Source organism: Micropterus dolomieu, linkage group LG08 (genome assembly GCF_021292245.1).
Source record: "Micropterus dolomieu isolate WLL.071019.BEF.003 ecotype Adirondacks linkage group LG08, ASM2129224v1, whole genome shotgun sequence".
In the NCBI taxonomy this organism is placed as follows: Eukaryota; Metazoa; Chordata; class Actinopteri; order Centrarchiformes; family Centrarchidae; genus Micropterus; species Micropterus dolomieu.
In genome coordinates this window covers 13907611-13935216 of record NC_060157.1, presented here as the reverse complement: position 1 = coordinate 13935216, position 27606 = coordinate 13907611, and the positions used below count along the sequence as shown (strand labels likewise).

Below are 27606 nucleotides of genomic sequence, written 5' to 3'. Positions count from 1 at the left end.
TCCAAGTTTTTGAGATTGTTTTCAACTGCAATCTATCAAGTATCAAATTATTCCAGTCAAAAGTGTCAAAAACTTGAGGGAACACCTGTTCAGATATAATTGGAAAAGTTTTTTTCTCAAATCAAAGTGCAATTTCTTGTTTTAGTCGATTTCAATTACATTTGATTATTGGTTATGCCCAATAACTAAGCAATCTAATGGACTTTGAAGTTAAATCTTTATACTTTGAGCCTGCAGACAATGACTGCTGCCCGAGCCTACTTCCCGCTTTCTTCTCAGTGGATATCATTATGTCATTTTGTGTCTAACCCCTGTGATAAATGAATCATCAGGGAAGCTAAATAGTGCTTGTAGATTTTATTGTTAGATGCTAAATATCATGGCTGTCTATTCAGGACATGAGTTGCTGCTGAACTGTTGATGCCGGGAAATTGACATGGGGGATAGATTTTTCTGAGGACCCAAGAGGGGTGATCAATACTGTTGCCATGGTGAGGCCGATTTGCTGCTAAGATGTTTTTATTTCACTGCCTTTCATGCTGTGTTGTAAATGAGAAGCAACAATGCCACAGGAGGGGGAAAAAATCAATCAGCCAAACTTTTGAATTGTTACCCGGAGCTATGATGTGGTGCACCTTTTTTGAAAATTCATCCAATCCTTAGCATGAGCACACAGTCATTCTCTGTGAGGACGACACTGTAGCTGAAAAGACGCGGCAACTTTGTCCATTTGTAAGCCCTGGCCTCTTGAATGAATCATGAAATTGATTTTTATCCAGATGACATTTACATCAGGGAGTGCAGCTCGCTGCTCTCTGTCACATCTCTTTTCCCAAAGATGGAGGCAAAACTTTGTATTGAATGCAGGTGAACTCCGTCTTGTCCTCCTGTCTGGGGAAGCAGCCCCCTCAGACTAGCTGTCTAAGTGAGGCATTGACATCCCATGCTCTCATAGCCCTGACAGGCTCCAGTTGGCTTTTTATCTCTCCTTTCTCACAGAATCATCACTGTGATTGATTTGAAGGAGATTGAAGCCTTGCAGTGTGATCTATTCAGCTGACAGTGGTAAAGATGGACACCAAAGGAATATGAAAGCTCTGTGTGTGTGTGTGTGCGTGTGCGCGCGTGTTACATGACAAACTTTCAGAGTGACACAAAATGGCGGAGGTTAATTGTGTCTGTTTTTCAAAACACGGTTACCATTTGTACACTGATGCAAGCAGTAGCCAAGGTCAGTGAGTCACATCTCCAATGCTGCATTCAGCCCTATCATAGGAGACAGTGTTGGTATGTCGAACATGCAGTATATAGATGCACATACACACACACATATATATATATGCACACAAAGACCGCCATTACCATTGCTGAAGGAAGGTAAACACAACCGTCTCGTGGATATTTCATGATCCATTGTTATACAGAGACCCCACTCAGCACATTATAACTTACAAACGAGTATCTGAAACATGCATATCAAGCACAGTAATTCCACTTTCTCAGCTAACTTGACACTTCTCTCCAAACTAAGGTTTGGCATCTTAGTTAACATATAACTAAGTACATGTAAGAGCCAAAATTGACTTTAAATAATGTTGAGTTTGTTATTTTATGCATATGGACAGTGAAATGAATTATTGTGATGATTATGTTTTATTAGTTATTAGTGTGAATTATTTATTTAGATTGTGGATATAATATTTAGAAACTTGTGTTTATTGAGACTTTGTTATTTTCACATATGCTGTTAGTTAGATAACTCCTAGCATACAGCACACAAGACTGGAGAAAGAGAAAATTTCAGTATTGAGAAAGTCTCAGTGGGATTGACCTCATAGATGGAAATTGAAAACTATATGGACAGTGTTATTAAACCTAAATGATCAGATCTCTGCCCTTCTTTGGAGGTGTGAAATATTCACAATACAACAAGAGAATGATTTTTTAGAATATGACTCAAAAGGGTTTGCCTGTCCAGAGGTTTTTGATTTAAGTTTGATTTCACCCCTGTTCTCAAACGAAAGATTGTCCAATTTCATTGTTGTATTTTGTGCAGGAGGCAAACAAACATTTTGCAGCAGCTCAGTCACAATAATCTGCACAAACGATGAAAAACTACCCGCCCCCTTTATGACCAGTTTAACTTTTATTCTACGTGACATCATTTTGACCATAACTGATCCTTCTCAGGTTAAAGTGAGGTTGTGAGCACACCTGTATTTATAGGATATGTAGGCCTAGCAGTGATGACACGTCACACCTCATCTCACAATATGGCCAATCATTCAATAAATATGATACCTGTGTGAATATAACATCAAAATTATATTAAAAAAATACAGCACCTGAGTCCCTGAGGGAGAAAATTTGTGGTTGAACCAAGCGGGTGTTTTTTTTTCCTTACTGTTTTCATTTAGAACACAAAATAAACATGTAAATTTTAAATATTAAATACAAAACTCTTCAAAGGAAGGTCCTCTCTCTCAAAACACATTTAACTTCACAATAAACACTTTGATTTTATGGGCATATAACACTCACATAGACTTTAAAGGGTCGACTCATCAATTACACACATTTTTACTGGTTTTGTTAAAGAACTGATCTGAACTGAACATTAATAGCATAAAACGTTAGAAATATCTACCAAAACTGTATTACATAAATGAAATTGATTGACTTAAAAATAAATAGTGATTCTCAGTTCTGGGCCTTGAGACTGAGAGCCCTGCTTTGTTTTCATTCAGGCCATTTAGTGAGTTGCTGACCTGTGGCCCGGTCAGACCAGAATTGGCAAGGTGAAATTTATTCGCACACTGTGACAAAAAACAGTGGGACAGGAAATAATGTGGGCAGGGTTACAAGCATAAGCTGCAGGTGTTAGCATGGCCAACAGGCTAAGAATAGCATTCCACAAGTTGAGAAATTACACTTTTTACTTGTTACTTTATACTGTAGTCTTTCTATCACTATCCCTGTTCTTGCACTAATGGCCAGCCACACAACATGAACATTGTTCTGCTTGTGTTCTTTAAGCATGCATTTATACAAACAAGGATACAAACAATCAATAATTACTCAAAGAGAGGTCAATCCCACCTGCTCTTTGAAATTGGAATTCATTGTGAGTCTCGCTATTTCTAAGGTCAGAGTTCATTCAGATTGAACTTTGCAAGAGGTGAACAAGGAAAGATCAATTCATGACATGAAAAAAATTTTGGTGTGTGGCAGTAGTCATGGGATGCGGTAGATTAATGCATTTATCTGGAATGATCTGGTTGGACAGAATGGCGGTAGTGTCAGGATTCTCAGCGCCAGGATGGAGCTATAACATGCATAGATCTGATGTTGGAATTGGAAGAAATAAAAAAAAGGACAGTATTTTTGCAGCCTATGGCCGTTAACTGAAATTCAGACCTGCAAAGGCAACATGTAAACTGGTAACCCCACAGAGAAATGTTGCCTTTTTCAAATTTCAATCCTTTTGGCCTTTTCGGGAGAAACAGTGTTGTGAAGGAGTGGTGTTGCACTCGTGTTCAGTGGAGCAGGTATATATTTACGCATACAAACACGATGCAGTGTGAGCAACTGATGCAATATTAATAGAATGAATAAAATATCCTTGTTTTAGACAAGTTGTCATTGCTGCTGACATGAGGTCATTAGGTCAGCTGCCTGCCACAGGGAGAATATGAGAAACCATGTACGCCTGATATTAATGTCTCAGATATTCCCACAGGCCTGGGGGTGGTGCACTTTATTATACGGCTACACAACACTGTGCTATGTGACTAAATGTGTCTCAAAGAAAACATGACTAGTACATTCTTATTAAATTATACATTTGTTTTTCATATTATTATATTTCATATTCCGGTTTGTTATGATTCTGTTTATAGCTGGTAAATATTGATTCTGTATCTTTTCATGAGGTGCCATCCCTCATCTTTGCTTGACAGGCTATTACCCCTATTTTCTCCACTGCATTGGAGGGCGAAGAGGGCACCTGCTTAAAAGCTTAGTTCTGCTCACATTGAAGTCACACCAGTGTTCCTTTAAAATGGTATGACTGTAAAATGTGACAAAAATAGCACTCTTAGACTTTGTTGGAAGTTTTCTGCAGTTCATCTGGTAAGAAGAAGGAGCCAGAGAAGAGGAAACCCCATTACGTCTGATCCTCTTACGGGGATGAGTGGAGAAGCATGAGGAGGTCTCTGCTGGATGCTGGTCGGCCTCTCACTCATCCTTCCAAAAGGAGAAAATGTCCCCGTTGCTTCAACAGAAAAAGATCTAGTGTGGGCTGGAAGGCATTATCACAGGGTTCATTGTAGTTTGTTTTAGGGCGGTGATCTGTGATCCATGCAACATAATTACAAAGTCCCTCAGCCATAGTAGACATGTGTGCAATATATGACATAATATATGAATAACACCCGAGTCTGTTTTTTCTATAGAAAACCTCATACGAGCTCAACATGTCTGTATAGATCAGTAAGAAATTTGCCTTTGAAGTATGATCTATGTTTTTTAAAGGAAACTCCCCTCTTCTCACAGTTCCTAAAATTCTGGTGAATGAGTTAAGCAAATCTGTTAAAAGTCTGCTTTCAGTTCTGCCTGTGAGAGTGTCTGCTGCCTCAAAAGAAGGCATGTGTTGTGGTTCCTCTTACACCTGGTTTCTGTGCTTTGTTCTCTGTTTTATTGCTTTCTCAATACTTTCCCCATACAACTCTGAAATCACACGGTACCTTAGAAATTATATTGCACTTAAGAATGATCCTAGAGATCTACTTGTCATGGAGAATTCCCTCTCAACACATAAAAAATGTTGCATTTTAAGGAAAAAGGGAGCAAGACTCTTGACAAGCACAGTACAGCACAGTGGTGCTTTGGCTAAATGCTAACAGGAGCATATCTGTGTTGCCAGGGTCCTATCTTCCTAGGACCCTATAACTGGGCAACATAGGACCCTGGGAACATATAACCCATTTGTCATGTTCCCATTATGTGCCATATAAATCTGGCGACTCTGGGAACCTAGTAATGACCCCATGCAACAACAGCATGCTAACACATTGCCAATGAAAATACTAACATGCTGATGTTTATGTACATGTTAGCATGCTAACAATTGGTAATTGCTATTAAAGTAAGTGAGTAGATTGAGTGACCTCAATTTACCATAGATAGCCCAAACCTCTAGTAACAAGACAAAGAGTATGCAGCCATACTACATCTTTAAGGCTGTAAAATTGGCTTGTTAACATGCTCGTAATGGTAATATTAACATGCTGATGTTAGTTTAGCATGTTAGCGTGCAATATTTGCTAAATAGAACTAAACACAAGGCTGATGGGAATGGCATTTGTTTTGCAGGTCTCAAAGCAAAGTAAAGATCACCAAATTATTACAAATCATCCTGTGGGGGACACAAATGTGTGTTCACTCAAAGCCAGAAATGTCAACCTCATGGTGGAATTTCAGAGTTTCATGAAAATCTATCTTATTGTTGTCAACGTATTTCTGTATGACATGGGCTAACAATGCCATCTCTAACAGCTTCATATTCAATCTCTGCACATAGAGACGCATTTTCAGTGTCTTAATCACACAGTAAAGAGTAACAGCCACATGTATGCAAAAGACTAATGCAACAATGCACTTAAAACACGATAAACTTGAAGTGTGTTGTCAACTTAAAAGAGACAGGCGGTGCACTGCTCACACAGCTGTCTTACGGTCCCTGGAGGCTGGTGGCACGAGGCTCTGTTTGGACTGTATGCTCATGTGAGGGCTCTAATGCAGATTGGCATGCCACTGAAGAGCAGCAAGAAATAGGCCGAGAGTCACTGCACGCTATGCAGGTACAATTGTTTTAGTGCTCCAGTTTCGACATAGATTCTGTAAAGAGATGTTTGTGCATTTACAAAGTAAATGTTTTATACAGTCAGCACCACAGTCAACATCCCATTCACCTCTTTGTTTTGGGGTGGAGCCTGGAATCATTGTGGCAGACAGTGGTGGATGAAGTATTCACATCCTTTACCCAAGTAAAAGTAGCAATATCACAGTTCAAAAAAGAATGCATTGCAAGTACAAATCCTGCATTAAAAATATTTTGTAAGTAAAAGTAGCCCAAATTGTGCACTGATGGTGGATATTGAAAAACCTGGCCAAATTAGACCAATTTAGACCAAGCATCTTCATGGCAGATTCTGCTGGAGGTCCATGTAAAATATGTTAAATGCAACATCTGTGTTTATATGTGCTGGTGTGTGTTTCTCTACATTTGTGTGTGTGTGTGTGTGTGTGTGTGTGTCTGTGTACTGTCAAAGATGTCAGGGCCCGGTGTGCTCTCTCCCAGTATACATAATAAACTGTCATCAGGATTCATTCCTTGTCCTTCAATTGTGTTATTACAGCAGGGCCTCAGGGTGCATCAGAACGGTTTCTAACAACAGATAGTAATATATAACCATTATATCAGCCAGCACTGTTTGGACCTTTATAAGGAGACTAAATTATTTGAGTGCTGCATGGGCCTCGGGCAGTTATGCTAAAATACCTGTTGATTTTACATGTGAAAATGAAAGAGAGGAACTTTGGAGTTTCATTAGCTTCAATTTGATTTTGTCTGTAATTCTCTCTCGAGATGATGATTTTTTTGGGGGGCGGGGCTGTGCAGTGGTGTGTGAGTGCTGTTGTAACATGTTTGCATGACTCTGCTCTTTTTAAGCTTGAACGTATACTATGCATCAGCCTGAGCATACATTCAAAAATCAGTGGACAGGATAACTGTTTTCAGATGCAAATCCTGTGGGTTTCTGTGATAGTTACATTGATTTGGGGTAAGACCTCAGTCATCATTGACATTTTGCAAATTAGGAAAGCTCTTTCCTTTCAAATAGGGTTGCTAAAACTTCAATCTTCAATCGACTGCCGGACAGAAGCTGTCAATAACAGAATATAGTGTTTTTTTAAACTGCCTTATCAGTGTTGGAGTACTCACATGTGGCACACATTAAGGCTAAGAGGATAAACTGCTTGTCATTTATCAATGGATTATGTATAGAACTGTCACATGCTCTCTGCCTGGAGGTCAAAAGCCAAATTAAATGTAGTATATTTACTCAGGTGTTTGGGGAATAAACCTATCTGTATGTTGCATTATCAACATTATACCTGCACTCCTGCCAGTGGATACAATTCCAAAGTTTAGATAATATTAAGGGCTAAATAGGTTTTGTTTTAAGATTAGCATTGTACAATCCCGATCACATCTCTGTCAATTTGGTTTGGTTTTTATACACTGTCTGAAGATTTTCCTGGTAAAGCCTGTATTTGTATTAATCATGTTGTCGGGCCAAAATTCTGTTGTTATTATTATTATTATGTTATGTATTATGTTATTATTATTCTGTTATTAAAATATTCACAATACAGGGACTTGCCTCCCATCTGGTGACATAAAGTGAAAACTCACAAGGCAGTAAATTTCAGGACTATTTGGTTCTGGAGAGTAAGGATTTGGTTAGGCATGTAGTAGTAATGGTTAAGGGTTAGGACAAGTCCCCAGAGAATTGATGTAAAGCCAGTTTAAGCTTGATGCAAGCAATTAATCGCCTGCTGTAGATACCTACGGCATAGGTTTTGATTTATCAGTCAGCGTTAGATTTCACCTGTTGATGGCACCACTTCAACACTAAATGTATGTAATGTGCATGTTCAGGCTGTATATTCATTTATTTGTACTGCCCACAGTAAATGCTGTTTACATTCTTTCATTCTCTTTGTGATATAGAGCGACAGTGGGCTACGCAAATACTTATACAGTGCAGCTGGAGTAACATCCAGGTTAAATGCCTATTTTGCCTTGTCTCATTACTGAACAGTAGACTAATCCCCATGCATTTGCTGTGTTTATGTTTATTCATTCACTCATAGGGAGCGGGTGCTGCAGTGAGCAAAAGATTTGCAGCGGAGAAGTCTTTGCCAGATGTTTTGTTACAGGAGAAGACTTCTGAGTCTTTTACTTCCTTAACATTGGCTTCACTAGCAACAATCTCTACCAGCATCAGAAACTTGTAGGACAAAACACAAGCAGCCCAAACTGACCTATCACAGTTCTTGTGGTCCCTACATGGTATCTCCTTAGACCCATGTAAGTGTTGGAGTCGGAGAAAGAGGAGGCTCACGTCAGATATGGCACAACAGACAGCATAGCTTTGGTGGCTACATGCCCTAACTACATAATGTACAACAATAAATAAAACTTTAATCAATGTATGTTTGTGTATTTACTTTGATTGATCATTACAGGGACTTGCTTCTCTAGGGATAAAAAGCTGGTCCCCACAAGTTTAACCATTATATTTAGTTTTTGGTTAAGGCTACTCTTATGATTAGGTTAAGGTTGGCTAAGGGTTGAGGTTAGGATAAAGGCTCCTGGATAAGAATGTCCATCCATGCAATGTCCTCCTACAAAATAACAATGTCTGTGTGTGTGTGTCTGTGTGTGTGTCTGTGTGTGTGTGTGTGTGTGTGAGTTTTAGGGTGGCAATAATCCTACAGTCTCAGTGCTCAAGCAATTTTCCAGAGCACAGCTGGAGACACATCACACCTTTTTTTTTTATTTGGAGAAACCATCCACACGCAGAGGTTATGATTTTGAGCTGTAATGTGCTGTAATGAACATAAAATAAAGAAATAAATAAACACAAGGCAGTTAAATGCACTCACTCTGTTGGTCATAGCGCAAGTGGCTTGTAATAGCGCAGTTTACAAGACAAGACTTTACAAGATTTTGATGCATTTTTCTGTACAATTTCAGACAATAATGATAATGTTACAGCTCTTTAGTCCATATGCAGTTCACATAATACTTTCTTGCTACCGTATGAATACATGTTTAGCTTCAATAATTCCACTATAGAGGAATTTCCTTCTCTGAGCTTTATTATCATTTTTTTGTATTGGTATTTGGGTTACATTTCTGACATTGGAGGCTAGAAATTCTTGAAAACACCCTATGTATAAAATTGCTACTCAATATGACTTACATATGAAATACCACATATAAATTAAATAATAAAGAGATCATCACATTTCATGTATAGTTTAAAAGTCTATATTTCAGACCTTTGAAATATACATTTTATGTAATATAAGTATTGTGTTGCTTGTATTTCAGCTCATTGTGTTATTAGCAGACAGAAAACATGAGCTGTTTTGAGAAAGACACATCTTAGAGCTGTCTTGTTGAAAATAAAGATAACCCTTCAGTGGTGTGTGACAGTCTCATTGTATTTGACTGGGCCCATTCCTGTTTCGGCTGGTTAACTTGTCTGGGGGTAATTGTCTGATCTGGTGTCTGTTCTGCATCTCTGATCCTGGCTCTGAAATACATGTCAGTGTGCAGCCTTCTGACACTTTGTCTCACTGCGAGTGGAAGTTATGTGAAATGTGCATGTCACAAAAACACATTCCACATAAATCTTCTCGGCCCATTAGTCGAGACACTTGCTCTGATGAATCATGATCTCACTAAGAACGAGAGTCTGTTTTCACAGAATAGCTCTAAATGAAGGATTGTGTCCAGTTCTTCCAGAGTTGGCAGGTTATGCGGCATGGCACTGGAAAAAGCTTCTTGTGCTTACTGAATGGACAATTGCCCATTGTTCTGTCTATGCAGCAGAGCCAGTGTGTTGCTGACGGGACTACCAGGTCAGGTGCCCTCAGTGATGCATTACACAAGCAACACAGATCAGAACAGAGAGCCCATGGGTGGCCAGGTCATGACTGGTCACAGGATCATTTTCATCAGAGTAGCCACAGGGTGGGAAGATAGCAGACATTCAGAGAATTTAATAAGCTTTATTTTCAGTTATACAACTGCCTTCTTCTCACCTCAACCCCACTGCTCAAGAGCAAATACCAATATAATGTTGAGGAGTAGTAGTAATAATAGTATATAACATATGTATAGTTTATAATATAATAATAATAATAATAATAATAATAATAATAATAACTATGATTTATATAGCGCCTTTCACAAACCCAAGGATGCTTAAAAAAATATAACAAATATACAACAATATAAAAAAATCTTTCAAAGGTTGAAGGACCATACCAGTGTGTTTGCCTAATGTTATATTATAATTGTGTGGTAAAGCAGTTCATGTGAAGATTGATATTAAAGAGTCTGCACTGCATAACCATGTAACTATAATGTGACTTTCACAAAAATGAGCACAGATGTTATGTAATACAACACAAGAAAGTTTCAAGAGTGCTTCAATATATTTGCATAATGTACAGAAATTAATAGAAGATGTGTTATAATGTGTCATAATAGTGTGAAGTGTTAGTAGTGGTTACATCATTGTTTTGCCATTTGTCTTTGCTTCTGTGCTCTTGTATGTTTCCTTTAAATATTTTTTATATTCCATCAACATGGCAGGGACTGCAGATGACAATTAGCCTTCGTGGCTAAATCTGGCATATTTACATGACCCAGGTGATCGTATTAATTAATGCATTGTCCCTTCTTAAATAAAATAAACAATGGCTGTATGTAATGGTAAAATGACATCCTTTAACATTTCTAAAACATAGAAGCATGGTTTACTACATGGTTAGCTGTGATGTAAAGTGCACAGGAAACAGGCTTAAACCTGCGAAAACCATTGGTTGATGAGAAAGTAATAAGCAGCCTAAATCCCATTTGTCAGTTGTAGTTAGTAAAATCCAAATCTTAAAAAAACAGGTACGTATTTACCAATATTAAGCATCTACAGTCATGCGACTGCTCCGTGAAACTTTACTTATCCACAGGCAATCAATATAATAGTGACAAATGTAGTAACAACCTCTTGGTGGCGCTGTAGAAAAAGTCAGGGGATCCCAAAGTCATTAGGATTCATTTTCTACGGACTGCAAATGGCTGTACAAAATACTTGTTGAGATATTGATCAGTATTGGCCAAAGTGGTGGACTGACAGATGGATGACCATCCCTAGAAACATGCTGCTAGCATGGCTAAGAAGTGGCTAAAAGGAAAACAATAATTTGCAAATTTGAATAATTTAAAAGTATCTTCTCAGACATTTTGCTTCTACATTTAGATAACTTTTCACTTTTTATGTTCTTGCCTCAAGCACCCAAGTCATTAAAATGCGGCAGACAGAATATGAACTATTAAGAGACCATCCATTCTTGATTTTAGCATCAGCTCATTGGCTACAAGATTTAAAAGCTAATCTTCTGTTGACATCCCGATTACATTGAAAACATCTAGCTGTGGTCTGACTCCAAGCAGAATTTTTATTTCCTCATGAGTCATACTCAGCCTGAGGTCCCCAGGCTGTTCAGACTGTCCCCTGTCTTGACAGAAGAGGAAAGGTGACACAGTCACCTTTTTTGCCATTAGGACCCAGAGACTGCAGGGTCGGTGTAAGGGACTTCATTGCCTTGAACTGAGCCTCCCAGGCTGTGGCTGTGTACTTCCACCAAAACGTTCTACCAATCAAATGCTTTATGTTATACATAGTTAATGTAAGGGCCAGTAAGAGTCTGCCAATCCCAATGAAGGAGGCAAGATCTGTAGAAAGCCTTGCAAGAAGGTGTGCCTGTGTACCAGTGCCCGGGCAATACAGTCATATACACTAGTTGACTGTGACGTGCCCTACCGTTAAGACTTTTAAATCACTTATTATCAGCTTTATACTCAGATGTTTGTGGTTTTGCTTACTTGTGGTTTTATGTCGCTATATTTTGAATGTTTTATCTGTTTCTGTAATTGTTTGTTCATTTATTCATCCATTTGTTTATCCATTCCATTTTAACTGCTTTTACTTGTGGATGTGTTTCTGGATTTTCATTGCCGTTTTTATAGATTTTAATGTTCTTTGTTGTTATGCCAGTTTTGCAAAGCCCTAGTTGATGACTGTGAATATCTCACCGTGAATGGCAGTTTAAGCAGAAAATTCTACCCATTTCCTTAACATAAGAATATCAGCTTTGCGTAAATTATACAACAGCTGCATATGTCAAACACCTCCTGTGAAAATCATTAAAGTTACCACAATGCATAGTATAATCTGTGAAAACAGAACAGTAGCCATTACATCAGTTGTAGCAACTCAAACATGACTTTTGTGGGAAAGTGTATTCAGATACACATTCTTGTTCACATTCGCAATCTCTCTGGCACACAGATGACACTGATTTTGGCCTATGTTGTGAATGCAGGTGTTGCTTATAAGATACTATAATCTCAACTCTGGGAGAGGTTCAATGCAACACTGCAGGCAGTGCTAAGCAAGCAGAAAACTGCCTATTAAAATGTTCTGTTCTGTTCTAAACCGGTACAAATATCTCAAGTGCATGGCATCATGTAGGGCCTCAGACACACTAACAGAAGGAATAGGATATGTGTGATATTTTCCAGTGCTGTGATCACCACATAATTACATGGCCCTGCTAAAGAATTCTTTCTGAGGAGCAGACAGAGAGGAAAGATAAGATCGAGGAGGCTCACCCACATTGTCTGTGCTATTAGGGGAGAAATGGGCCTGGTGATGATGCTCTGTCGAGTCTGAGGAGAGAGCTATACAGGGAGAGATGGGGGATAGTACAGAGGGAATCATTGGGATGCAGGTCAGGGTGTTGCAGGTGCACGACAATGGATGTGTCAGAACCTGCATGCTCCAGGTGTAGGTGGGGAAAAAACATGCCCCTGTGATCATTCTCCTGGTAAATAATATGCCAGAGCCAGATTAGGACTGGGCAGAGCAGAGATGTTAATATGTTGCATACACCAACAATTCCTGTAACACAAACACCAACGTTTGTATTTGTATCTGAACATTCTTGTTTTCCTCTTACCTAAGGCGTAATGGCATGCATAGCTCCGTAGTTTATTGATATTTAATATTTCTCTCCGAAAAAATAAAGTTACCGTGCAGGCTGTAAAGAACACAGCTGAGAAAACAAAGCTGCATCCAGGGCAGTTTGGAGTCAGGGAAAATCAATACAGCCATCTGTAATGTGAGACCCTCTGGATATAAAGGAATACATTTGATAACACTTAGTCATAAAACCTGCAGGCTACGTTTTATTCTTACCGTGGCATCTAGCTTCTGTCGCACCTGGAGAGAGCACGCAGCACAGCCACGATGATCAGCAAAAGCATTGTTCTCTGCAGGGCCTCACTTTGTGAAGGCAAGTCATATAAAAAGGCCTTACAAAATTACTTGAAGAGATACTGTATTTGTACAAAATAACTCTCACGAGTGACAGCATAAAAGCTCGACTGTCGTGCCAGCTTGAAAGACGAGATCCTTCAGTCAGTATGGGCTCCATTTATGACGTATTTGTACTAGCACTACACCTTTACACTGCACTGCATATATGTTGACCCTGTCCTTTGTACCGACTCTTCTCCAATGAGGCTTTAAGGGCTATTTGGTGTTGGGAAACAATTATTTCTTTGAAATACCAATAGAGTTGAAATAGCAGTCTGTTTACCAGATGGAAAGATGGAGGTCGGTCAGGTTCCCTTTGTGAGCTATCCACACTTTCCTCCCACGCTTCGGCTCTACTCTGCTGTGTGGTTCTCCTGGTCAAATATCTGATTTGTGAGTCATACCTAGCCTCTATACCCATGGAGAAACATGCTGGTTGTCTTAAAATACACTCTGGCAGGGCAGCCATGCAAGAGCTCAGGCTCGGCACAGAGCACTGGAGCTGCCCAGGGGACTGGCATGGAGCGAGCGGGAGAGACGGACGGTGAGGGAATCAACTGGGGAAAAAGAGAAGTGGGCGGAAAGAAGGAGACGGTGGAAGGTCGTGTTAGATAAAGGATTATGAAAGCCTAACTTTCTGTCATGTAACACCAAGGCTAGTTCAGCAGTGTGGGCAACTCTAAGAGGGTGGTGTTTGGTGTTCCTGGAGCAAAAAGCTGCTGCAAAACACACTAGACATCCAGACTGGTTAAACACTGTCTCAGGTAAGGTCCTTGTAGAATATCTGGCCGAAAAATTTGAAATTTAAAAGGAGTGTGATGCGAGGCTGGCCTTGGTGAGGAGCTTGGAGAGGGAATTCAAAATGTCTCCTGCAAAACTATTGACGCCAGATTTTCTTTACCATATGCGATATGGAGAAAACAGAATTTCTTCCTGGGTTATATTCACTAGCTATGCTTTTTTTCAGTGCAGGAAGTGTCACATTTCTATACAGCCGACGTCTTAGGGAGGAAGGGGTGGATGGTTTGGTGAACAAAGCACACGTCATTGACACTCTGGAGACTGGAATTAATTTTCCTGGTCCCTCACATTGTTGAGTTTACGCAGCCTAAAACATTTGGTTAGTGAAAGATTTTTGCCTTTTTATTTTTGTCTAGTTAGCTACTAGCTTGAATTTAGCATCTAAAGAGCCACATATTTCCCTCAGGAGTTGGTGGGAACCAAAGCAGAGCTAAGAGAGACTGACTATTGGACTTAGATTTGCCAGGTGGTCACAGACACCACTCCAAATAAATGAGAATGCTGCTTTGTAAATAACCGGATGTTTGCTAACACGTCCGTTAAATCAATGTCATAACATAATCTTAAAAATAATAATCATGCTTTAGTTGCCACAGGCAGATATTGTCGAGAAAGTCAATGAACTGCACTGCCAATGAGTCTTCTGGTATGATTTTGCCTTGGTAGTGAACAGTTTACAGATACATTGTTGATAAAATGCAAAAATATAATCCCACTAGCATTACATTTCAGACAACACATTTGCTAATGGAAATTAGTCATCCCTCAGCATAAGTTATAGGAGTGAGGATTTAAATAAAAAACAGGGAGAAATGGAGGAGAAAACAAAAATACCAAGGACAGCAAGCGGGGGAAGTTGGGTGGCATGAGAGCAAATGGCTAAGGGCAGATTGTCTCAGCTTGGGGGCAAACTGGCAGCCCGAGCCCCTCTCTGGGCAGGACGTGTCTGCTGATCATCTGTGTGGGCGTGTCTGCATGCAGACAGATGACAGGGAGGGAGGGAGAGACACACAGGAAGATGAGACTCACTTGTCTCTCTCCGACGGGGATGAAACACACAGAGGGGCGGAGAACAATGGAGCGAGGCTGAAAGTCACAGGTTGTGTGAGGGCACAATGAGGAGACACAGCCCTCACAAAAGGAGAGTTTGAGCGAGAGTGAGAGACACAGATGGGCAGGAAGAGAGGGGGAGAAAGTGACAGAATGAGGGAGGGAAAGCTGTCGGCTTCCCCCACCCTTCCTCCCTGCCTCCTCGGCTGTGCTGGCAGTGCCATGCTCTGGTGAAGAGAGATTACCAAAGCCCAGCCTGAGGTTGCATGTATGGACACAGTCATTACCTCTGCCCTGCTCACAAATGGCACTGCTGTCTAAATACAAACGGATGGCTGTCTGATCCCCCCGCCCTTGATGCAGAGCTTGATTTAGCAGAAAAGATGTAAAACTTGAAAACTGCTCAATATCTTTATAGGCCTGTTTATCGTACTGTATTATTTTGTTTATAGGATATCGACCATTGCTGGTTTACAATGCCGGGCAGTGGAGCTACAAATAAATCTTCTGACTAGGGATGTTTTTTTTGTGTGAGCAAATATTTATTCCATTATGGATGGGTGTGTAGTTTTTGAATTGCTTTCAAAATGGTTTCTTAGCCAGTTCATGGGATCATACTTGTAGCTTGTAGAGTGTGTGTGTGTGTGTGTCATTGTGCTGGTGTGTGTCACGAGGACAATCTGTGCATTGGCATCCGGCCACAGACAGTATGGGGTTAGAGTCGGGGCTGTCAGAACCCGCTGTCATTTCCGCCATCACCGTGGAGATTGTTGCAAACAGCCGAGTGGAGCTGACTGATGTCAAGATATACTTAGAAGCTAATCATGCAGCAAATAGAGGCACCAGGATTCCTTCAGCAGAAACTGCCTGGCCGCCCTCACTCCAGTTTAAAGCCATTCATGGGAAACATTTCAGCTCTGCCACTCACAGTTCATTTGCAGCTATGCGTTGCTCTTGGATTAATGGATACCAAACCCAATCTGGACGACACTCTAGTTTTCCATGCCTAATTTTTGACACTGATGGCGTCTACCCAGTGCTGCCTTTTGTAGGGAAAAGCTCTGTTTTGAAAGATGGCCTTTGTTTTTTGTCTGAGTTTTTGTTTAAGAACCCATGGACTGTCATACCCCTCTGTTTTCTGTGGAGCCAGCCTCTCTTGTCATATCTGCAGATTTCCCTCTTCTCAGATGGCAAGGATAGATGGTTGCCATTACCCCAACTGAGAGTCGTGTTGTGCCATATGCTGCCTATTTTTCTTCAAATAACATTTCTTTTTGCATCAAGCACATGAGAGAGGAGACAGAGCAGCACAGCTAGCTGCATCTGCAAGCATTGCTCCCAGCTAGTCAATCATCACCTTCACATTAGCAGAGCAGGGCCGTCAAAGCACAAAAATTACAGTCTCTCACCTTTCTTTAAAGCTGCCCATGGTGCTTGTGGGCTGCTGTATGTGAAAATGCAGCGCAAAGGCCAAGGCTCTCTAATTAACTTCACCTGGCATTCCCACTTACTGTGAACATGTCTAACCTTTACACAACCTAGCTTAGTCACCTCTCCTCTTAAACACCCAGGTTTAAAATCTCATTTAATGTCAGTAAGCAGATTGCCACCCTCCCCCCTCTTACCATCTCCCGTCCCTTTTTTCTTAACCTTTTTTAGATTTCAGCAACAGATTTTTATTCAGGGCGGCCACAGCACTTTGTGGTAGTAAATCAATAAAAGAGCGTCCCCTATAACAGACCTCTGTGTTTTCCTTCCATCGATCCTGTCAGCCCAGATACATTCAAGAGCAAGCCAGGCGATTACCCTCAGCAATCCTAACTTTGATCTATACTGCAGATGACAGGTGCCAGACATCAGCTTTGGGTAATTGTGATACTGAAAAGGGACATTGTTAATCATTCTTTGTTGGTATGAAATCTGTTGCTCATGATTGGTTCATGGTTATTATAGTAATTGTCAATGCAAAGTGCTTGGAGGCATCGCCATCACCCTTTCACCTTGTTGCCACTGGAGCATAGACCCCGTTGTCATGTATGATGCCATATTTCACATGATTTAAAGTGGGAAATTAAATTGAAGTAAAAAGACAAAATAGTTTTACTCATTCCAAGCGAATAATTTACAGATAATGTTTCAAAGATCTTGATAAAATATATTCTTGCCACCTACTTTTGTCTGAAAAATTAACTTCACTAAAGATATTCGAAACTGCTGCAATTTGTTGCAACAATTGCTTATTTAGTCTGTGAAGCTAAACTTCGTTGCTTGTAACGTAATGAGAAAGATATAATCAAGTTTACCTATTTCATAGAGAAGGTTAAATTACACTTAATTTGTAGCCCATTAGCAACCAGAGAGAAAAATACAAAGGTGTTAGATTCTAATCAATTTTAGTTTGTCAGCATCTCCTTGTATCGTAATTCCATCAGATTTAATCCTCACACCTATGCATTTTCTCAATCAAGGCTTAGCACTTGTGTTGCCCGGAGGTCAAAGTGGTAATTAAAAAAAAGCACAGGCTGAAAACATTAATGTTTGTTCTGCAGTGGATGTGTTGATTCCTGGGGCGCAAGAGGTGGAGAAATTATATCAACGGGGTACAAGGCTGGGACAAAGTAAAAAGACATCGCCGACTTAAATGCTTCCCTGCAGCAAAAAGCTCGAGAGAGACAAATGTTCAAGTAGCTTTCTGTCCCAGCTGGGGCGAAGATAGGATGAGATTCAACAAACCTATAACACCTTTTGAATCCACGGTATTACTACAGCAGCTCCGTTAAGATACATCCCCTATCAAATGTTCCAAATAGATGCTTCACTTTATGGAAAGAATAGACTTTTTAAATGCAAATCACTGCTGCTGTTGCTTTTCCATTACTTTGCTGCACTGCCTCTTTGACCCAGTACACTCGATTTAGGCAGCCCTGAAGTGATTTAACCACCTGTGAATTTGTCTAATTGCATCACTGATTTTGTGTGCGCCAATTTTGTAGTTGTTGGGGGGTTTTGTGGGTTTTTTTAGGAGGTGACTTGGAACATATTGAGTCATCTTGAGCTTGACCTCCTCTTATGCTCCTCAATTTGTCATCTTTGTGCGGTTGACTCCCTTTGAGTTGTGGGTCAAAGCTATAACTCACACTCTGTGAGTTGAAGCAATCCCATCAGCGAGCTGCTGTGTCCTCATTCCTGTGTTTCCCCAGTGTCCGACTGCTTTTGATCACTCTAACAGAAATGGATGGCTTTCATACAGTGCTTAGATTAGACTGTGTGATGAGGTATTGCACTGGGTTCAAGAGAAAATGATGTCTGTACCTGCTTGTGCACCCACCTGTCTAGCCAATTTGATCCCAGACATGTCAAAAGGTGTGATTGCAGTTTCAAAAAACCTAAAACACAGTTGCTGATGAGATGTTTAGGACTTCATCAGGTAGTATTGTGAACAAAACTAGACCCCTATATCAACTGATTTACTTTGATACTGATTTATTAGTTAATATAGCTCATGTGAGAAATGTAGCCAGATAGATAGATTCTACATTTACTTCTCTGCGATATTTTGCTTATATGAAACAAGAAAGTTCATTCAGCCTTGCCGTTCGTGCAAATTTGACCAATGGACCATTTTGTTTGTTTGCCCTAAACATCCAATGTACTGTACCAGCTGTTCATTACCTGTAAGCTAGCACACTCCCACATGTCTGTGGGAGTGGCACATTTTGACCTGATTGTGGTGCTAGAAGAAAAGTTAAGGGATCATCAAAGGTTTTACAATTCATCCTGAGGGGGACACGAATGTGTGTACCAGATTTCATGGCAATCCATCTAATAGACATTTTACTCAAAATCACAAAACCACAAATGTCAACCTCATGGTGATGCCAGAGGAAAAGTGGACAGACAGACAGCTCGCAGATGGGCATTTCCATCCATAAAGCAATGCCACTAGCTTGGCTAAAAACCTGAGCACTTTAAAGAAGTGTTCTGCGGTAAGAAGAAGACCTGAAGACTATTAAGGGGTTTCCTGATCATTGGGAAAAGTGACTTGCATCTTGCATCATTCTAAAGAACTTGATTAATATAGTTGGTTATATATCCTTGATGAGATACTCCTAAGATATCAACATGCCCACTGCTCAGGTCAGTTGTTAGTTGATAGTTTTATAACGTCTATGGCTAATAGTGATAACTGAAAGTATGGCTTGCTTTTCAGGAGTGAATACACATGCAGCCTCCAGTCACAAATTCTCCTCAAAAATATCACTTATGAAATTCATTCCTGACCATGGAAACAGTAGTTTGACAAAAAATATATATCTTTAACTCAAGGTCTACTTACTAGCCTTTTGTGGTGCATTCAACCACATGACATGGTCTTCCTCAGCCGACGGAGTTTGTTGTGAATGCAGATAGCTCAGTTAGAACATTAGGCCACATTATAACTTTATGTTTTTGCTGAGCTATAGTAAAACATGCATTATTGTTATATTGTTTTTCAATATTGTCATATTTCATGTTGCAAACCGATGTTAGACCTACATGGACTGTGTTTCATGTACCGTGTTAGCTTAGTTTTTTTAGCCTAGGTCAAATACATGGTGAAATAGAAGAGACAAAAGTAGCACAGGCATAACACTGAACTCCTTAAGTTTTATATTTGGATATGCTGTAAGGTATAGAAGACAGACCGAGGTCTCATCAGGAGGGAAGTGTAAGAGAGTGCTTACAAGGCTGTGCTGCTAGTTCATAAAAAGTGCTGCAAAGACATTTCTGCAATAAGTCTTCATAGATAAGAGAAGAAAGTGACAGCACTGCACGTTGCCCAGGTAACAGACCCAATATAGCCTATGTAAAATATTGCATTACATAATGCAAATATGTATATTCTTAGATGATCAATAGACTGGATAATGTGAAATATATGAAAAATGTACCGCTCATTTGTTTTGCAAGCCATTTTGTCAACCGCAGCCTTCATCTGTCTGTGTGAGCAGCGAAAGAATCAAGCGAGGTGCAGCACCTGCTTGTGTTTTGACTTTCAGTTAATTCATTTATGGGAAAAATACTGTTTATATAGGTGAGACCCATGTGAAAGTTGTCAAATACTATATATGACAATGTATAATAAATATGAGATATTGCTATTATCTGTATTATATGTTGTAACACTTTGTGATGGAATGTTTTTGTAAACACAATTTTCTCCCAAAGCCTACTACACAGTTACTTCACCTTTTATCAACAATACTAAATTATAACCTAAATGTATTGCTTGCTTATAAGCTTTCCTATAAATTTTACAACTGAAGGAAATAGCATTTGTTTTTTGCTTTGTTGGATTGCTGGCACTCCTTCCATTGCGGGCATATCGTGCATAAATTCCACCCTTCTAATTTAGGTGCTCAAATAAAATGGCAAACAGTAAATGTAGTGCACCTTATAGTAAATAGGGAGTGATTTCGGACACAGCCATTCAATAATGTGATTTGTCAGAGCAGTCACCCTAGCAACCACCTATGATGCTGCACCAGAATAGCACATGAGTAAACATTCCCTTCCCTCCCCCAACCCTACTTCTTCTCTTTAAGATCCCGCAGATCAGCTATGCGTCAACAGCCCCGGAGTTGAGTGATGACAGGCGCTATGACTTCTTCTCACGGGTGGTTCCTCCAGACTCATTCCAGGCCCAGGCCATGGTGGACATTATCCGAGCCCTGGGCTGGACTTACGTCTCCACCATCGCCTCAGAGGGCAGCTATGGAGAGAAGGGAGTGGAGGCTTTCACACAACTCTCCAAAGAAGCAGGTAAAGAAAGGTGATCAGTGATGGGCACTAAACAAATATAATAATTATTTTATTTGTTTGTTTGCTTTTATGATTACGTGCGAAACGAAACATGCACTTGCATTTTTCACCAGAGAAAGATCAGTTTGGCATTTGCAATTCATCTTAAAATCTGTTTTGGGAGGATGAATTATTGATCTGGCAACTTCTGCTTTAGTCCCCCAGTGAGTTGTGGTGTGCTACTGGAAATGCAGACAGAGAAACAGCTTACACAGAGGATGCCACGCCACAACAATAAGCGTGCCTATACCCATGTCATTGTTTTTTTTTTAATCTAACCATTTCAACATTCAGAAGGATATTTAAAATGTCTAATGTGTCCTCTATAGCCAACACAGAGGAGGGAGAACTGTCTGGCAATTGGTCATTTGGGAGACATGAGTTTTGCTCTACCTCATTCTTTATCCCTGCTAGTGAGAGTGCAGGGCTCTGAGGAAGGTAATGATGGTCAGTCAGCTTTGTGGTCAGTCAATTGGAATCACTCTGGTGTGATGGTGTCTGGTTGTGTGTATGAAGCAGCAGGGTTTGAAATATTTAGTCTTTTTAGAAAATAAGTCAGCCTTCTTTGGTGAACGTCTCTTGACATTTCTCTCAGAAGCCATATGATTAAATAGAGAGAGCTGCACCACTGAATGGTCTAGACAGCAAACTATTTGAATCAGTCTTGTTTGTTGGGTCCTGTAATTTAACATTAATGGTGATTGTTTAAAGTGGCAATTATCAGGCTTAACAGTTAAGTTGTTGTTTTTTTGTTTTTTTCAAGTACATTTGGGTTTTGAGAGGTTAGAATATGGGTTTTGAAGAGTACTTACAACAGAAATTTTCCTTCAGATGAGGTCTTGTAGTTTTTGCACGTGCTTGACCTGCTTTTTCCACAATGATGCTATTGTTGGCATGTGTTGGTACATGTGAATCAGCAGGCACTGCTGTCACCAGGAGATGCTCTACAGTATACAGTACAAAGGCTTGGCTATCTTTGTCAAATCATGTGGTTTGCTGTGCTATGCTTTAGAGCTGTGAAGTAGAGACTTCCCAGTTGTTGCTGCAGTATTTCTGCAAGATCATGTCTTGACCATGACTGCAAGAACGTTTTTTTTTAATGCACAAGAGGTGGAAATAGCGGTGTGTTCAGAACCCCAATCCCTTTCCCTTCTTTGTGAAATAATTACTTTAAGGGGAATGTTACCTGGGCTGGAAAAATTACCCTCCATGATTCATGACAGCACATACATACAAGTATTTTTCTACTTCTCACCTCGACCTCTATAGATCCCAGTCCATTTCCTGCAAATCTGCAGGGAGTGATCTCTGTCTCTTCTAATACACTAATGTGCGGAAACCGCGGCTAAAATGAGGAAAGCTAATGAAATCCCACAGGCACCGATCAGAAGTCCTGCATGCATGAATATTTTATCTGTGCGCATTCATGTCCAGTGTGATCACTCATTAAAACTTTAAGAAGCTGTTTGTGGCTGGATAATTTGCATCGACAGAGAGACAGAGAGAGAGAGAGAGAGAGAGAGAAAGAGAGAAAGCAGCCTGTGTTGAAACAAATAAGAAAAAGCCTTGATTTTAGGCTTATTTTAGAAGTTTCAATTCATCTTATATCCTGTGATAAACACAACTTCTTTCAGCTGGTTTTCTCTGATGCATCCACTGATGTTCCTTTTTTTCTTAAGCAAAGAGCAGTAAACACACTTATATTGTTATGAGTCTTGAACAGCTACATAAGGAGTATGAAATCATAAGCCATTGTTGTTGTTGACTCATCCTGGTTGGTTCTGAGCTGCAGTCACTTTGCAATATTTTGTATTCATATACAAATGGGAATTATTTCCTCTAAATAAAATCCTCCAGTACCCAAGGCACCCTATCTTTAATAAACACATTAATTATATAATAGCAGTCACAGGATTCATTCAAAGGCACCGGTTCTGCACCAGGACTGACTAGAATGGACTGAATGGAATAAGAAGCAAACATCTTAGTGAATATGGAAGTGTGGTGTGAGTAGATGTATTTAATACACATTATTGTATTTATATTGCTAAACTGCACAACACTGTTGGGTGGATGTTGTTGCAGCATCCCTGAAAGTTGATCCATAAGGCCTCGAGATGATTTTTGTGGCTGTCCTGTTTGATTGCAGTGAAATGTTAGATGCATTAGTAGGATTCTCGCTTCACCACTTCAAGGAGAACCATCTAGTGGGATAATGCAATATGGCTACCCATTACTCCAAGCTGAGACTGGAATGATGGTCAGCCCGTATTGATCTCTTCTGGGGGTTTTTCTATTCTTTTCCTTTTTTTCCCTCTCCCCTGTTTAGGCACTGTTCCATTGTGCACCTTCATCCTGGCTCCAGGTGAAGCTGGCAGAGATGAATCTTGTTTGTATTTTTCTGTGTCTGTCTGGACTCAGGCCAGAGCGATGGAGTTCAGTTTTCTCATTTGATAAAACGACTCGCATTTGAGGAAAACCTCCCACAAAGTATCACTGTGGAATTGATTGCATCAAGTTGCCAACACGATGCATTCTCAGATCAAGTCTGAGCTGTGTGGGAAAAACAAAATCTGCCAGTAAAGTATAGCACTCATATTTAGCAGTAGTAGGAGAGGCCTGGGGAGGAAGCCCGATGCATCTGTAAACACTGTAAAATAGACCACGATACTTGTGCGTGACCCTTCGACATTGTCAGGTCCCAGACTGATGGTGGAAAGATGCACAAGATATGGAAGGGCACACAGATGTAGAATATGAATATCAGCTGCATGTCAGTCAGGGAGACTGGAGGGAGCAGGTCTGCCTTTTGACTGCGAAGGTGATTTTGCAGCATTATGGATCCCTGGGAGGTTTGGGTATGGAGGGTGTTGAGTCGGCGGGCGGTGGGTCGAATCCATCAAGAGCCACTAATTTAAAAGGATTTGTATTTCACTAAGCAAAATGGCGAAGCTGGATTCCTCGCCCTCGAGTGCATTTTCAGAACCGAGGACATTGAGGATGAATAATTGAAGCAGTTAATGTAGTGCATGACCTATGGCACTCAGACAGATAAGCGGAGAACTTCCAAGAGGCTGATGAATTTAGCCATCATGATCATTAAACTGTCTTTGATATATTAATCAAATGTGGGGCAGAGGGTAGGGGTTCACGTTGCATATAGTTTTGATATTATGTTAACTTAACTTCAGGGTCACAAACCAGCACATCTCACTTCTAATGTAAGCAGAAATTCAACATTTTGAATATTTAGATAATATATTTAGGACAAACTTACTTTTTCTCTTCACTCTCCTCACTGACCGTACACTGTTATGTTTGAAACAAACTAGCTCATACGACATGTTGTCCAACCACATCAGAAGGCAAAAGTAGCTGTTCAGAGAAATTTAAATATAAAATATTAAATCTTAATATAAAAGTATAAGACATACACTCACTGGCCACTTTATTAGGTACACCTTGCTAGTACCGGGTTGGACCCCCTTTTGCCTTCAGAACTGCCTTAATTCTTCGTGGCATACTTTCAACAAGGTGGTGGAAACATTCCTCAGAGACCTTGGTCCATATTGACATGAAAGCATCATTCAGTTGCTGCAGAATTGTCAGCTGCATATCCATGAGGCGAATCTCCTGTTCAACCACATCCCAAAGGTGCTCTATTGGACTGAGATCTGGTGACCGTGGAGGTCACTGAAGTACAGCAGGGGTTTTCAAAGTGTGAACTGTGCCTCCCTACAGAGGCTCCAAACAGTTTATGGAAACAGTGAATGGAAGTGAAACAATATTACATTACTTATTGAATTATTTATCAAAAGGAGATCACATAGAATAGCCTACATGTGTGAGAGTTCAGAGATACAGTAGTTCATCAGAGTCAGAAACTAATAAATGCCTTAGGACAGACCTTTTTTAAAACTATTTGGTGTATTAAGAAGTTATGTCAAACAGCAATATTAGGCTATTTTGGCTCAAATGTTGAGTGTCTATGGGATCAAATAATCATAACTTAGCGACCCTAAGTATAATCCTTGCCTTAAGCATCCAGTAATTGAACGAAACTTACCAAGTAAACTAAAGATGTATTGGGGGGGCGCCGTTTCCCAAGCTTTGTCTGAGGGGAGGCGCGCAGTCTCAGACTTTGAAACTGGAGTACAGTGAACGCATTGTCATGTTTCAAGAAACCAGTTTGAGATGATTTGAGATTTGTAACGTGGTGAATTATCCTGCTCAAAGTAGCTATCAGAAGATGGGTACACTGTGGTCGTAAAGGGATGGATATGGTCAGCAACAATACTCAGGGAGGCTGTCGCATTTAACGTTGATCAGTTGGTACAAAGGGGCCCAAAGTGTGCCAAGAAAATATCCCCCACACCATTACACCACCACCACCAGCCTGAATGGTTGATACAAGGCAGAATGGATCCATGCTTTCATGTAGTTTACGCCAAATTCTGACCTGACCATCTGAATGTTGCAGCTGAAATCAAGACTCATCAGACCAGGCAACGTTTTTCCAATCTTCAACTGTCCAGTGTGAGCCTGTGTGAGTTGTAGCCTCAACTTCCTGTTAGCTGACAGGAGTGGCACCCAGTGTGGTGTCTGCTGCTGTAGCCCATCTGCTTCAAGGTTCGATGTGTTGTGCATTCGGAGATAGTATTCTGCATACCTTGGTAGTAATGACTGCCTTTCTGTCATCTCAAACCTGCCTATTCTCCTCTGACCTCTGACATCAACAAGGCATTTTCGTCCACACAACTACCATCTCTGTAAACCCTAGAGATGGTTGTGCGTGAAAATCCCAGTAGATCAGCAGTTTCTGAAATACTCCAGACATCTACATGCCTAAACGTAATGAGTTGCTGCCATGTGATTGGCTGATTAGCTATTTGTGTCAACAAGCAATTGAACAGGTTTACCTAATAAAGTGGCCTGTGAGCGTACGTTACAGTTTTTGTAAGTTCAAACTCTGCTTACTTTCTCACCTCCCGCTAGTCAATCGCTGCATGAGAGGTACAGTATTACTGTACATCCTATTTTTTGGATAAGACTTTAACGAGTTGGAGTAAAACACTCTCTTTTCGCAGGAGTCTGACATTCACCTGTCTCAAATCACACATCTCCAGCTAGGAAAGACAATCGGCTCTTCTATAAACTCACTGTTTGAGTCAAGTACTCTTTCATGTCACACAATGCCTTCCAGTGACAAGTGAAGGCGGTCCGGCCCACAGCGGGCTGCTCTGAAAGTACAGATATAATACTTGCATTTCCATCATGTTTGCCTTTCCTGACTAACTGACTGACCATCTGACTGACTGACAGATGAGGTGTTCTGCAGGCGTTTAATAATTTAGCCATTGCTGCACAACCGCCGGTCCGCAGCCTTTAGAGCACTCTTGAGCCCGCAGAATATTCAGTGCTGGTGCTCTCTCTGTGAAGATGGGATCTGCTCCAAATGCTTCTTATCTTCATCAGTGGCTTCTGTGGTCTCTGTCTGTATTATTGACTGTTTTGACCTGCAATATATCTCTGTTCAAGACTGTTATACCATTATAACTCTCCACACAAGCCCGCAAGGTTTTTGTCATAATGTAGTTAATGCATTTTCATCAGACTGAAGTTCTCTGCAGGAAATAAAAGTTATTTTTTTCCTCTCTTGAATTTATCTGTGTGTGACACTTACCTGTAGGCATACTGCCCCCTGGAACTGAAAGGTGCTACTAATACACCAGAATCAGATATTATACAGGGCTAGAGTTTTTTATAAGAGAAACCAGGAAGTGTGTCACACTGAAGGCTTTCTGTCTGGAATTAACTGAAATCTCTGTGCTGAAACAGAGCTTTAGAGCCATCCCTTAGAGACCTACAATGCTGGCTGCTCTGCACAAATGACACCAAGAACATTTCACTTTAACAGGATACCACAAACCCTAGGCCATTTGCGGGATCGCCATTTTTATGTTTAGTCCACTTAGGGAGGATAACAGCAGTCATCCCAGGGGGTCTTTTTGCACATGCAGGATGTTTTCTCGTATCACAAAATATTCCTAATTCTGTCTGCTGATATTTGAAAAATGAATAGTTAAGAGGGGGTTCAGCAGTTGTCATTTTGCTATCTTCTGCCTATAGAAATACCACAGTAAACCGTGACTGGAGATGTGTGATCTGCCAGTTAAAAGCTGTTTATATCAAAGTAATGAGCCTGAGGAGACTGGCAATTAGGAGATTCCTTCCATTTCTCTGTCTACTCAGGGAAACTCAAACTGAAAGGTTATTGGGTAGGCTATTAAAATGCTTAAGTGGGAGAAATTTTAATTGGTTTGGGTAGAGCTTTGTTGTTGACTCAGGACACAGGCGGCTGCCTCAAACCCAGGCCTACAGCAGTTAGGATGTTCTTTCGCTCAGCTGATCATATTATCTGTTTATTCAAAATGCCTCAAAGGTTAGCTTGTCCTCCACACCTATAATTACCACACAAGAGTGAAGCAAAACTATTTTTTTTCCTCCATTGTTTCGTTATGTAAGATATCACTTTGCTTCTCTACCCGATAATGAGCTGTTGAGTATAACCCTGAAGACAACAATATCTACCAAACTGCTAAACGCCAATTGTGATAATATACTGTGCCAGATATCTGGCAACTATTTAGCAACACACAGAAGCAATCAG

The 27606-nt window shown here is 40.4% G+C and overlaps 2 protein-coding genes across 11 annotated transcripts in view; one reads left to right on the top strand and one right to left on the bottom strand.

Moving 5' to 3' along the window:
• Window positions 1-27606, bottom strand: part of LOC123975559 (amphoterin-induced protein 3-like) — a 104815-nt gene that overhangs the window by 36128 nt on the left and 41081 nt on the right. The window lies entirely within an intron of this gene.
• Window positions 1-27606, top strand: part of LOC123975558 (metabotropic glutamate receptor 7-like) — a 100950-nt gene that overhangs the window by 42071 nt on the left and 31273 nt on the right. For both annotated transcript variants that reach the window (XM_046057129.1, XM_046057128.1), the window contains one exon: window positions 20681-20897. In XM_046057129.1, the coding sequence (XP_045913085.1) occupies window positions 20681-20897 (217 nt within the window). The remainder of the gene's footprint in view (window positions 1-20680; window positions 20898-27606) is intronic.